Genomic DNA, 13,554 nt, shown 5'->3' with positions numbered 1-13,554 from the left:
AAAATCAAAAGCTTTACTGAAATAAAGCTTCTATTTTCCTGATTTCTACATGGTTTATATATCTATAATAGAATAATTTGCCTTTTTTGTATTGTGAGTAATTTTCTATTAGTGTCTCTCAGTTATCAAGACTAAACGTATACTAAGCTAGAAGTAGTGGAGATGTACTTTTAGTCTCTTGAGAAAGGTGGATGAGAAAATCTACCTTCTTTTTCATCATTATTTACACCAGTAGTTCTCCAGAAACTTATAAAATAATCAATGCTGATTATAAAATGGGAGGATTTTAGCCCCAGATATAAATACTAATCACAGAATTAAATGTGTTTATATCCATTTTAAAGCATAAATGGGGTAGAAGTATGGACATTGCAATCAGTTGCCAATCAACACTGCAGAGAAACCAACAGGCAATTAGAATAACAGGCAGAGTTTCATTTTAACAATTAACATTTTAACATCTCATTCAATACACTGTTGACCCATATCTTGACTGACATCCACATTAACTTCATTTATTTGGACATAAGTAATCTGATTAAACAAGAAATCCCACAACACAGAAGAGTTCATAAACTTCATCATCAAATGAACCATCAATTCAATTAAAATGTCAACCTTATGGTTTGGCATTTATGTACAGTATCTTTGATCATAATGCTGGATAGTCTTAATGGATTTGTTTTCTTTAAAATTTCTGTTGATGATTTAAGAATGAAATGTTATGAGTTTCCTAGGATGTGACAAAGCCAACACTCAGCAGAGGAGATTCCATTTGTGGAAGAGTCACCTCAACCTTCAAAGGGAGAATTAGAAGACACTAGCCAGAGGGTCTGGTAAGAAAGGCATGGTTTAGGGTAGGAAGTGGTGGCGAGGGATTCTGAGTAGGAAAGACAAATTGGGATTTCTTTTCAGGCTACCTTTGACTAGCGATGTGATCTGAAGCAAGTTACTTGAACTTCTTTACCTGTAGTTTTCTCATCAGTAAAATGAGGATTAACAAGATGTTATCCTCATGTAAATAACGTAAATTAATTTTGCACAGTGGAGTTGGTGTATAAGAAATAGCGGTGATTATTATTATTATTGATAGGTTCTTATCTGTAAGGCAGAAACAAAATGGAGAAGCTCTGTAGTTTTGATTAGGGTTTCCTCTGTGGGGTAGGGTGGCCAGAAGCGGTATGGTGAATGGGAGGTTGGTTTTGGGAACACTTTGTTATTTATCTATCTATCTATCTATCTATTTATTTATTATTTATTTTTGGCTGCATTGGGTCTTGGTTGCTGCGCACGGGCTTTCTCTAGTTGTGGCGAGCGGGGGCTACTCTTCATTGTGGTGTGCAGGCCTCTCATTGCAGTGGCTTCTCTTGTTGCAGAGCACAGGCTCTAGGCGCACGGGCTTCAGTAGTTGTGGCATGTGGGCTCAGTAGCTGTGGGGCATGGGCTTAGCTGCTCCGTGGCATGTGGGATCTTCCCGGACCAGGGATCGAACCCATGTCCCCTGCATTGGCGGGCAGATTCTTAACCACTGCACCACCAGGGAAGTCCCTGGGAACACTTCTAAAATGACAAGCTGGATTTTGAATTCGATGGGCACCTGATGAGATGTCCGTTCCTCCCAACAGTAAAGAGAACTCTAAATAAACAGGGGATGCGTTCTCAAGTTGACTGTCCTATCATCTGATCCTATTATCTTTTCACTCTCAAAGAATCCTTGTGTCTTAGTTTTCACCCAGCTTTTTCAAACCTCCACAGTTCTGAGATGAAGGTACCCTCTTCTAAACTACTGAGGTATTTGGGACTAAGAGAGCTAAATCACCAACAAGATCCCCAACTAGTTACTGCTGAGGATAGAAAGATTTAAAAGCTGCTTATATTAGGTACATTTTTTAAAAAACTAATTTCACAGAAAATAGGGACAGGGCACAGGGCAAGTCATCCACTTTGTTACAGCTGTATGAAAAGAAAAACAATCTGAAAAATAGTAGAGAGTATGTTTTATGGGCTAAAATATAGCGGAAAAAGTGGTTTATTAGCATGGGAGCCTTTCTTTCTGTGACTTACCACTTAAATTGCCCTTTTTCCACCCATCCCTCACAATGCAGTTAAAAGCATTAGTCTGCTCTGACATTCTGTCTTCCTCTTTCCTGCCAGAACCACTCCATCTCGCTTACTCATTGTTGGCCAGAATTACATGCTAAGTCATCTGCTTTCAGAGGTGAGAGCACATACTCACATACAAGTCGCTAACCCACTCTAAAGTAAAGTTTCCTCCAAAAGAAGCAGTCTATTTTCCTCGGATTACGAGGTGAAGTTTGAAGTTTTTCTCACCTCTACTTTTCCTTAAGGAACATGCCTCCTCTGCCACCATCCAGAGACCCTGTTAATCCTGTGATTCCCATGCCTTACCTTGCATTCTATCTTCCCCCAAACCAGCCACCAAAAACTGTAGAAATCAAGTTCTTGTTCTTCTCCTTCAAGGGGCTATTAGTTAGAAAGCTAGAATAAATTATGCAAATGAGAGTGGCATAATTATGCCAGTGAGAGTGGCATAATAGATTAATGCATTATTCACTAAGAGAGGTGGTTCCCAAAGGAATGGTCCCAAAGGAGGGAGGGGGGAGGGAAGAGGAGGATTTTGCCCCCAGGGAACAGCTGGCAGTATCTGCAAACACTGTTGGTTGTCACATTAGGGGTGTGCTACTGTCATCTAGTGAGTAGAGACCCGGGACAATGCTAAGCATCTTACAACACATAGGACCACTCCCTGTGACAAAGAATTATTCTGCCCAAAATGTCAGTAGTACTGAGGTTGTGAAACCCAGCTCTAACAGGTAATATATTTCAATTAACAACACCTTTGTTCTACAGGTTTAAGTTTCTATTCCAGGCACTAGGCATGCTGACTAGAGATGTATTTTGGAGCATGTAAGCATCAATCACACCCCGAGACAGGTACCTATTTTCTATTCATATGAAACTAGTTCCATTTATCAGACTACAGACTCTAGCTGAAGGCTTACTGATATTTTATTTGGTTGGTTTTCTTAATGTTTATGTTTAAAATGCAAGTTTAACCAAAAAATTTGAGTTCAACAAAGAAAAAATTCCATTGTCATATCTGCTTCAGATATTTTTGAAGAAAAAATTATAGGTACAGTTAAAGCCCACCTCCCCATCTATTCTCTTCCCTCCTAGCAGATATATCATTTCCACATGTATTTTATACTTATCTACATACATCTACATAAATATATAGTTATCTGTTTAAGGTACTAAATTTTAAACGAATGCTATTATACTATACATTTCTTCTCTCTCAGTGTTTGTCCATTTTGTTTTCTTCATGTAAATCCAGTTAGTTCATTTTGATCGCTGTACAGTACAAATAAAGCAGCTTACATAATTTTCCCCCTAAGGAGTGACTGGGTCGTCTCCACATTGCCACTATTTGTATGCACCTGTAACACGTCTCCTAATACACACATGCTGAGAGTTTGGGTAGGTCTGGTATCTTAGGAGAAGTGGAATTGTGGAGTTACAGTGCTACGATTCGCCAAATTGCTCTCCAAAGTGTCCCCGAACTAAGTTTTCATTATATTGTGCTTAGAAATGCAGATGACTGATCTTAGGGTTTTAAAACAAGCAAACAAGAAAGAATCAAACCTTTGCCTTCTGAAGAACTATATTAACATATGAGGATTAAAATACATGGTATGCTAGTGAATTTTTTCAGAAACACCTTCTATCAAGTAATTTTTGTTCCAAGAAGAGAAACTGTACTCCTTATGTCCAATAAAGGCAGTGTCAATACATAAATCAGCAAACATATTTGTGGACCACGACTGAATGTTGAATCAAACAATCAGTTATCAAACCATTTTGAAACTGTTAGAGAAATTTATATATGGACTATGTATTAGATGATATTAAGAAAATATTAAGCTTGTAAAAGGGATAAAAGCATTGTGGTTATTTTTTAAAGTCCTTTTTTTTTTTTTTTTTTTTTTGTGGTACGCGGGCCTCTCACTGTTGTGGCCTCTCCCATTGCGGAGCACAGGCTCTGGACACGCAGGCTCAGCGGCCATGGCTCACAGGCCTAGCCGCTCCGCAGCATGTGGGATCTTCCCAGACTGGGGCACGAACCCGTGTCCCCTGCATCGGCAGGCAGACTCTCAACCACTGCGCCACCAGGGAAGCCCTTAAAGTCCTTTTTAAAAAAATATATAAAAAGATGAAATCTTATATCTGCACTGAATACTTCAGCAAAAACTGAGGAGTGATAGATGAATCAAGTGTGGCAAAATCTTGACAAAAGTTGGCTATATGGGTTATCACACTAAGTGAAATAAGTCAGAAAAAGACAAACATTATATGACATCACTTATATGTGGAATCTAAAAAAATAGCACAAATGAACTTATTTACAAAACAGAAACAGACTCACAGACATAGAAAACAAACTTATGGTTTACCAAAGGGGAAGCCAGCAAGTGGTGGGAGGATAAGTTAGGAGTATGGGGTTAACAGATACACACTACTATATACAAAATAGATAAACAACAAGGACCTATTGTATAGCACAGGGAACTATATTCAGTATTGTGTAATAACCTACAGTGGAAAAGAATCAAAGCAAAAAAGGATAGAGATATATACATATATACATGTATAACCAAATCACTTTGCTATACAACTGAAATTAATGCAATACTATAAATCAACTGTACTTCAATTAAACAAACAGAAAACAAAAACAAGTTGGCTATATGGGTCTCATTATACTATTTTTCTACTTTTGCTTATGTTTGAAAATCGTCATAATCATCATCGTCACCATCAGGCAGATAGACTAATAAAAGCAAGTAGACATTTGACTGTAATAAAGAAAATCTCAACCTATAATCCTTCCATATCCCATAACTGGATTATTTTTCTCTCTGCAAGTAGTCAGACGCGTTCTAGGATTTTATGAGCAAGATAACCCCATTAAATGCATTATAGCCCATATCCTTGAGGACAGCAGACACTGATTTATATTCAGAGAACTTACACCAAGACAATAGTACGAAATCAACTTAGCTGATTTAAACAGACTATCAAAAATGGCCCGCCCAAGACAAAATGAGTATAGAACATGATACTCCTCAAATTTCTGTTACAACGTATTATCCCACATTTTCTGTGAAGTTCAGAGATCTGCTTAATGTTGATGTAACCAACATTGTATTGGCATCAACACGGTTAGTCAATTCTCACAAAAGAATCCCAAATGTAAAAGTAGAGGGAAACATTAGGCAACCTGAATTCGCTCTGGACAGGTACAACATCAAAGGCTTCACCATAGCATTTTGTCCTTTGTGTGTGTTTGAGGGGAGGAAGAGGTGGAGGGGGCTGAGGGCAAGAGATACTGGGCAGAAGAGAAACTTAGCCCAGGGGCTTAATTAACGGTGGGCCAGGTGACCCCAAATCCTTGCTGGGACAGGGCAACGTGGAGGACCTGAGGAAGCAAGTGCATTTCCCACTGCCAACAATGCCGAGTCAGGCCAGCAACACACCCCAGGGAAAAACACCAGAAGGACTGAGCCATGGCCTCTACTTATCTGTATTGTTTAGGACTCACTCCCCAGGCAAGGGCACCTGCAGGCCTTAACTCCTGCCTGTCGACATTTAGTCGTTAGTCACTATGATGTCCTAGCATCATAATGCAATGACAGTGGCATTAATCCTGAGTCATGAAAATGACATAATTAATTACATTCATTTCAATCACAATTAAAATTACTGACTCATTCAAGTCTGACAGCACAAGTTCTGGAAATCAGGTACCCAAAGAGCGAGACTGGTGGCTTCTTAGAGTCAAACAGTCCCTTGCACTAGTTACAGCAGAGTAAAATGAAAGCTACTAAAATCTCCATCAGACCACAAGCCAGGGTCTGAGAAGATGCATTTGTTCTATGGCTAGAGTGGTAAAAGTACAGCTGATGCAAAGCAAAAGACCCAATACCTTTCTCTCTTCTTGTTTTACCTTCTAGCACATCAGCTCTCAAGGAACAAATACTAGGGTAGAGGGTAACTCTGTATTCTCCACTGAAGTTGAATGCTTCCCTATAACACAGTTACTTGAAGGGAGGAGAAAATTTATATTCACCACTGTATTAACAATGAGGAAAAGTCCTTAAACCCAGAAGAGGAAGGTATAATGATAGAGCTTCTTAAAGAGCTTTTATTCATGATCATATCTGAAGCTCAATGAGCTGGACAGTGTTTTAACAGAAGACATGGTAGAGTACAGCCAAGGACAGCAAAGAAGTATTTAAGTACAAAGATAATAATTCCCGAGGTTCAGCTTTCAGTTGGCTTATTCAATAAAAGCACAGAAGTACAACACAAGAGGGGTTTAACTGGAGAGGGAGATTTGAAAACTGTTTCCAGAAATGTGCTTCACCAAGTAAAAGAGCGGCAAAAGGAATTTTCTGGTGCAGAAAATAAACATAACTCTTGTCCCTCTTTAGCTCATCTCTCCCTCTCAATTGCCTAAACCTATCATCAGCACTGTATCATTCAGACATCTCAAAATTGCACCCACACCCCTGGGACCCGTGGCCTGCCAGTGACCCTTGCCTAAACTTTGGCCGGCTCAACACTGACTTGTGCTCGGTTGGCTGCGGTACAGAGACACGATGCTCTGAGGGTAGGCGACTGCACCAGCCAGGCACACAGGTGCTCAGTGTTTCATGACCCTCTGCCTCTGTCTAGGACTGTGATACTACCTCTAGGCTGACTCTAAACACCAGAATGTACAGGTGTTTAGAGTCAGCTGAGACTGACTCTCAACAGGGCACACACCCTGCGACAGGGCGACTCAAGCAGGATGTAAGTCAGGATGGGAGTAAAGGTGCATACCAAGTACTGTTGAGGTATTAATACAGAGGAAAGCAGCACACAGCAGAGCCTAAATGAGATCTCACCTCATCCTTTGCTTATGCCACTATTTTAGCATTTATCACAGTGACCTATCAGATGCCTGTCTCCCCACAGGAGCCATGTCTTAATCATCTTGGGATCCCCTGTCAACCTCACAGGTAGCAAATGCTTGGTAACTGCAATAGTCACTTCCCAACTGCACAGGCTAAAAGGGAGAGCAGCCACTCTGAATGAAATATGATAAATTCTGTAGGCATTAGCCACACTCTAAACCATTATTATATATATTTTCTCTTCCTACTCACTTCCACTCTTTCCTGGAGGTACCAAGAAAAAGGCAAAGACCAAAAATAGAAAAGACAGATGCATGATAAAAAAAAAAAAAAATCCAACAAGTGGAAATATTCACTCCCATTAGGCTGAAAAACCTAAAACAACGCTACAAACACCCTCAGCTAGTGGTTTTTTAATCCTCTTAACCTACCAAATTGAAACACTTTGTGCCCTTTTAAATTCATGGCCCAAGACATGCGCCACCACCACCCCAACCTGTAGGGTCCCATAGAATTTCACCCAAGAACAATGACAGCCCAAAGTCTCACCATGTACAACAAAAAATCAGCAATAAAGTTTGTTCTCTCCTTAAATCACAAGGGCACACATTTAAAAAGAACCCAGAAAAAAATTTAGTAGATCTGCTACACCTGAGAGAAGGTACCTCTCAGGTCAATAAGAAGAGGACCAAGTAGAGCCAGAAATATCCAATCTTGGTTAAGACGTTATTGGTGCTAACCCTTTGGTGTTTAAGTAGACACCATGAAGCTCTACTAGTTGCTTTAATCATTTGAATATAACAATCTAATTACACAAAAATGCACAGATGTTTTCACTCAGATTATTTCCTAAATGCACTATAGCATATAATTTCTACAATTCCTCTTAGACAAGCCTTCAGAAGATAAATTCCTTCTAGTGAAGTGTTTGACATTTTGACCATCTTTAACCCTAAATCAGATGGGCACAAAATTGTTTCTATATTATTTTTGAAAAACACATAAAGCCTTAATCTTTTAATTAAATCAAGGGTTTATTTCTCCTTAATTTCACAGCCATCACTTCCACAGAATTCTACTCCCCTTTGTACCCAGTGTCTTAAAAATTCTTAAAATTCTTAACCCAGGTGAAAAGGTTTATTGGGACAAAGGCAAAGCACACATATAGAAGCAGGGGCTGCTTAGCTCGGTTGATTTGTTAACTCACTTCTAACAAAAATTAAGTGAGTTTCTTTACTACAGGACTTTTCTGAGCCTTTGTTACTATACATTATTAGTCTCCAAAAGGAATGTGTAGCATGTGGTGATTCCCAAGCTTATTTCACAATGGAGTTGTGTTTTTGTTTTTTTTTTTCACGGTACGCGGGCCTCTCACTGTTGTGGCCTCTCCCGTTGAGGAGCACAGGCTCCGGACGCGCAGGCTCAGCGGCCATGGTTCACGGGCCCAGCCGCTCCGCGGCATGTGGGATCCTCCAGGACCGGGGCACGAACCCGTGTCCCCTGCATCATCAGGCGGACTCCCAACCACTGCGCCACCAGGGAAGCTCGGTAGTTATTTTTTTATTTCATGCATTACTAATTAGTTTTTAGCAGGAAAGAATATTTTGAGGAACATACTTTGAGAACCACAAGTTAGAATAAGGTGCTAATGAAACCTCAAACATAGGTTTAACTTAACCCCAGGTAGTCCGATTAGCCTTTTTTTTCTTAAGACCATCAACTACCATGGGCAACCACCTTTAAATGCATACCTTTAGAAATACCCTATAAGAACACATAGATGAACCAGCACATATTACATCTTTACAGTAAAAACTCATCCAAAACTCAGAAGGCTGCTATTTTGCATAAAGGACAGAATTATGAACAATCCAAGGCCCATAAAATGTACTACTCTATGCATATTTGAAGTTCAAGTTGGGTAGATTACATCTACCCAATTTGGATACTTTAACCGTTAAAATGAAAAGGAAGACTTACCAACAGAAGCTGAGTTTTTAAGAACTGTTTCCTTTGAGACTCCTTTTTCAATTCGTAACGTGGCCCACTGTTCAAAAAACAACAAGTATTAATGTAAACCGTGCCACAGACACAATGCAAGATATTTAAACCATGCTTATATAGACATGAAATTAATCATTAAGCCCTGGTACTATGTGAATTGAAGAGATACCCCACTAAATCTCTGATATAATAGTATTCCAAATCCCAGGTACACTCTTATATTAGTTACTGGTAATGCCCAAATAAAAGGAGGAAAAGATCATGTTTACCCTATTAAAAAACCCTCACACAGACCAGGTACCCCAATAAATTACTCCTTGGAAAGGTCAGAAAGCATGAAGGGCAGGAGCACAGACTACGGCATCAAGTCTGGGTTTAAAATTACTTAATCCCTCTCAGCCTCAGTTTCCTCATCTGTAAAATGAGGATAATAGTTCCTATTCCATAGGGTTGCTACGAAGATTAAATGAGATTAACACATGTAAAGACATAAACACAGGGCACCAAGAATATTATTTTCATTAGAAATTAGGCATTCAAGTATGAGACACACTCAAAGATGCCTATTTGCCTGTATCAGACAAAAGCTTTCAAAAGGAGCAGTGTGAGACTTGGAAAGCTGGAAAGGAATCCATGAAACCACTAACTAAAAAGACATCTGCCAGGAGATTGGGATTGACATATACACACTACTATATATAAAATAGATAACTAATAAGGACCTACGTATAGTACAGGGAACTCTACTCAACACTCTGTAATGGCCTATGTGGGAAAAAAATCTAAACAAGAGTGGAGATAGATATATATAGATATATATATATTACTGATTCACCTTGCTGTACAGCAGAAACTAACACAATATTGTAAATCAACCATACTCCAATAAAAGTTTTAAAAACAAACAAACAAAAAGTTAAAAAGACATCTGGGGGCTTCCCTGGTGGCGCAGTTGAGAATCCGCCTGACAATGCAGGGGACACGGGTTCGAGCCCTGGTCCGGGAAGATCACACATGCCGTGGAGCAAATAAGCCCGAGCGCCACAACTACTGAGCCTGTGCTCTAGAGCCCCCGAGCCACAACTACTGAGCCCACGTGCTGCAACTACTGAAGCCCGCAAGCCTAGAGCCTGTACTCCGCAACAAAAGAAGCCACTGCAATGAGAAGCCTGCACACCACAACGAAGGGTAACCCCCTCTCGCCTCAACTAGAGAAAGCCCGCACACATCAACGAAGACCCAACGCAGCCAAAAATAAATAAATAAATAACCTAATTTAAAATATATATATATATTATCTAGATGACTACAATTCTAGAAGCTAACAATGTCTAAATTGACTTGATTTGGGGAGGTGGGAGAAGAGCAAAACAAGAAGTGAAAGGCACTATAATAATTATAATTATGACTTAGGCACTCTTGAAGGGGCAAAAAGACAGAATTTATTAAATATGTCAAGGCAAAAACCTCAGTTGTTGCTGGGCTTGAAGGGCTCAAGCAGAGAGGTAAACATTTTTTCTCAAATAAGTAAGAAAATAAGTAGTGGAGAATAAATAACCTAAAACATGTACATGAAGGTCAAGGAGCAAAGCATGATCTGACTACGTCAGGACGCCTGCACAATATCCCAAAGAACAAAGTAGGAACATGCCATGGGTGCTTAGAAGACAGCCTATGAATAGAGGCCTAATCTTCCCAGCTTCAAGTGGCAAGTGACAAATGATAATAGGCTCAGAGTCTTAATCTGGTTGCGTCCTTTTCTCTTCCTTGCTGATCTAGGCAGGAATTCGCAAACTCCGGACTTTACCTCCCATCTCTTCTCAATAGAGGTAAAGGTTTATTTACACAGTTTTTCACTTTAAAGCCTTGTTACCTATTATCAGTTGTAAGGAGACCTAAGACATGATTAAAATAAAACTTTGTCAACAATCCATCATCCTTATCCTGGAGCTCACTTTTTTCATTGTGGGCATGTGATTTTATATTTTATATAAATGGTAATTACCTTAGACTAGAACAATGAGTCCGTGCTTATAAGATGGAAAACATTGGTATTCTGTGGCTATTATGGGCTGAATTGTGTCCCACACAAAGTGCCCCCAAAATTCATGTGTTGAAGCTCTAACGCCCAGTGCCTCAAAATGTGACTATATTTGGAAACTGGGCCTTTAAAGAGGTGACTAAGTTAAAATGAGGCCCTTAGGGTGAGGCCCTAATCCCGTATGACTGGTGTCCTTATAACAAGAGGAAGAGAACCAGGGGCATGTACAGAGAAGACAGACCATGTGAGGTCACAGAAAGACAGCACCATCTAAAGCTAAGGAGAGAGCCCTCAGAAGAAACCAAAGCTGCTGACACCTTAATTTTGGACTTCTATCCTCCAACACTGTGAGAAAATAAATTTCCATGGTTTAAGCCACCCAGTCTATGGGACTTTGTTATAGCAGCAAACTAATATGGAGGCATTCCTCCAATAACACGATGTGCTCCAAAGAGTTCCCTGTGCCATCATCAGAAGTTTCAGAAGACAGACCCTCTCCTGAAATGCTAACTCTGAGGTCTATCCTCCAAAATGTAGTTACAATGTTCAAGATTAGCAAGTTTTAAGGTTGGAGGAGAAGTCACTTAATGCCAAAGGGAATTTGTACTGGAAAACGGTTTTCTTCTTTGGGCTAACTCTCCAGTGAAAATGACCAAGTGCCTATGCTCTGCAGCTGGACAGACAGAAGTACACGTGAACTGCAGCTCTACCACTTCCTTGCTGTAATCATCTCAGACAAGACTTTAACCTCCTGGGGTCTAAGTTTCATCATCTCTGAACAATACCCAGGGTTGTTGTAAAGATTAAAGGAGATAATCTATCCAATGACCATCACACAATCGGCCACAAGGTAGAAAAACGTTGGCTTTCTCCTCCCTCCCTACATCTATATAGGTGCCAAAATGATCAGTTTTTTTTCCAGACCATCAGGGCATCTCCCAATAAATAGCTATTTCTCTTTCACCACGCCAGCTTCTCTAGCTGATCAGGTAAGCCCAAATACAGAGGAAGAATATCTCTTTAGAGGTTCTAAATCTCTTGAGGTATCTCAGGACACATCTACCTCAAGGCACCAGGAAAGATGCAGCTCTGTCTGCAAAGGGCCCTGAAGATAGCAGCTTCGAACAGTCCTGGCTACCACTCCCCATCTCACTACCCCTACCAAGAAAGGTGACAACTTTCAATCAGGTTTTCACCCCCACTTAATTTCAAAATCCTCTCGGAAGAAAATAAGTAGCTGTCCACAATTCACCAAAATAAAGGGTTAAGTATAATTTTTAAAGCTTAGGCCAAAAGCTTGCAAAAACGAGACACTGTCACCTAGACAATTCAACTTTCAGTTTTCACACTAAAAAGACATTTAAGAATTGACTAACTAGAGGGAAAGAAAAAAGGAAAAATGTATAAAGTTATATAAAAATTCAAAATATTAGGCTTACTCAAATAATAGCTGGCCATCATCTGTAGCAAATTAAAAGTCTCTCAGCAGAGTCTGTCATCTTAGCAGAGTAGGACTCAGGCTCTAGATTCAGATTAAAATCCTGATTCTACCACTGACAGCTGTATGCCACTGTCCAGACAAACCACCTCTCTGAACCTCCATTCTCCAGTCTATCAATGGGAATAATAACAGACCCTAACCCAGAGAGGTGCTGTAGAATTAAGTTATCTGAAAAGCATATTGCTTTGGTAGCTTTTCTTTATTATTACTTTCTGTCATAAACAGTCATGGCCTTCTAGCAGATTTATTATATTTCCAACACCAGGGATAATACCTGAGTGTTATAATAAGAGGTGTTTATCATCTGAAAATTATTAACCTGCCTTTTTATTTTATTTTATTTTTTACATCTTTATTGGAGTATAATTGCTTTACAATGGTGTGTTAGTTTCTGCTTTATAACAAAGTGAATCAGTTATACATATACATATGTTCCCATATGTCTTCCTTCTAGCGTCTCCCTCCCTCCCACCCTCCCTTTCCCAACCCTCTAGGTGGATTGACCTGCCTTTTTAAAATGACGGAAAACTAATTGGTGGATGGAGGAAATGGTAAGGGAAAGGATAAAATAAAATAAATAAAATAAAAGGCAGGAGTAGGTTGTTCTGAGTATGTATGCGTGCTGACCCATCAAAGACCTGAAGGTAGGTTAAATCTTAGCCACACAGGAGCAAAAAAACCCAAAAAAAACACAACCAAAGAGTGTTCCAATTCAAACTCCACTAAGATTTGAGCACCTACTATGTATCAAGTGCTTTTATTCACCTCTCTTCATTTAATCTGCACAATAACTCTGTGAGGCGTATTCCTGTATACACATGTAGAAACTAAGGTGGAGATGTTGAGTGATCTGCCCAAGGTTACAATGCCAGAAATTTGGAGTAAGTTGTTCATGCATCCAACTTATTCCTCAAAAGTTGAGGGAGGGCCTCCCTGGTGGCGCAGTGGTTAAGAGTCCGCCTGCCGATGCAGGGGATACGGGTTCGTGCCCCGGTCTGGGAGGATCCCATATGCCGCGGAGCGGCTGG

The 13,554-nt window shown here is 39.9% G+C and overlaps 1 protein-coding gene across 5 annotated transcripts in view; it reads right to left on the bottom strand.

Moving 5' to 3' along the window:
- GPAT3 (glycerol-3-phosphate acyltransferase 3) overlaps positions 1-13,554 on the bottom strand; it is a 58,399-nt gene that overhangs the window by 40,090 nt on the left and 4,755 nt on the right. For all 5 annotated transcript variants that reach the window (XM_060093419.1, XM_060093446.1, XM_060093427.1 and 2 more), the window contains one exon: positions 8,961-9,027. In XM_060093419.1, coding sequence (XP_059949402.1) covers positions 8,961-9,027 — 67 coding nt within the window. The remainder of the gene's footprint in view (positions 1-8,960; positions 9,028-13,554) is intronic.

Source organism: Mesoplodon densirostris, chromosome 1 (genome assembly GCF_025265405.1).
Source record: "Mesoplodon densirostris isolate mMesDen1 chromosome 1, mMesDen1 primary haplotype, whole genome shotgun sequence".
Classification (NCBI taxonomy): Eukaryota; Metazoa; Chordata; class Mammalia; order Artiodactyla; family Ziphiidae; genus Mesoplodon; species Mesoplodon densirostris.
The sequence above is the reverse complement of the archived record's forward strand: the minus strand, read 5'-3'. Positions and strand labels throughout refer to the sequence as shown.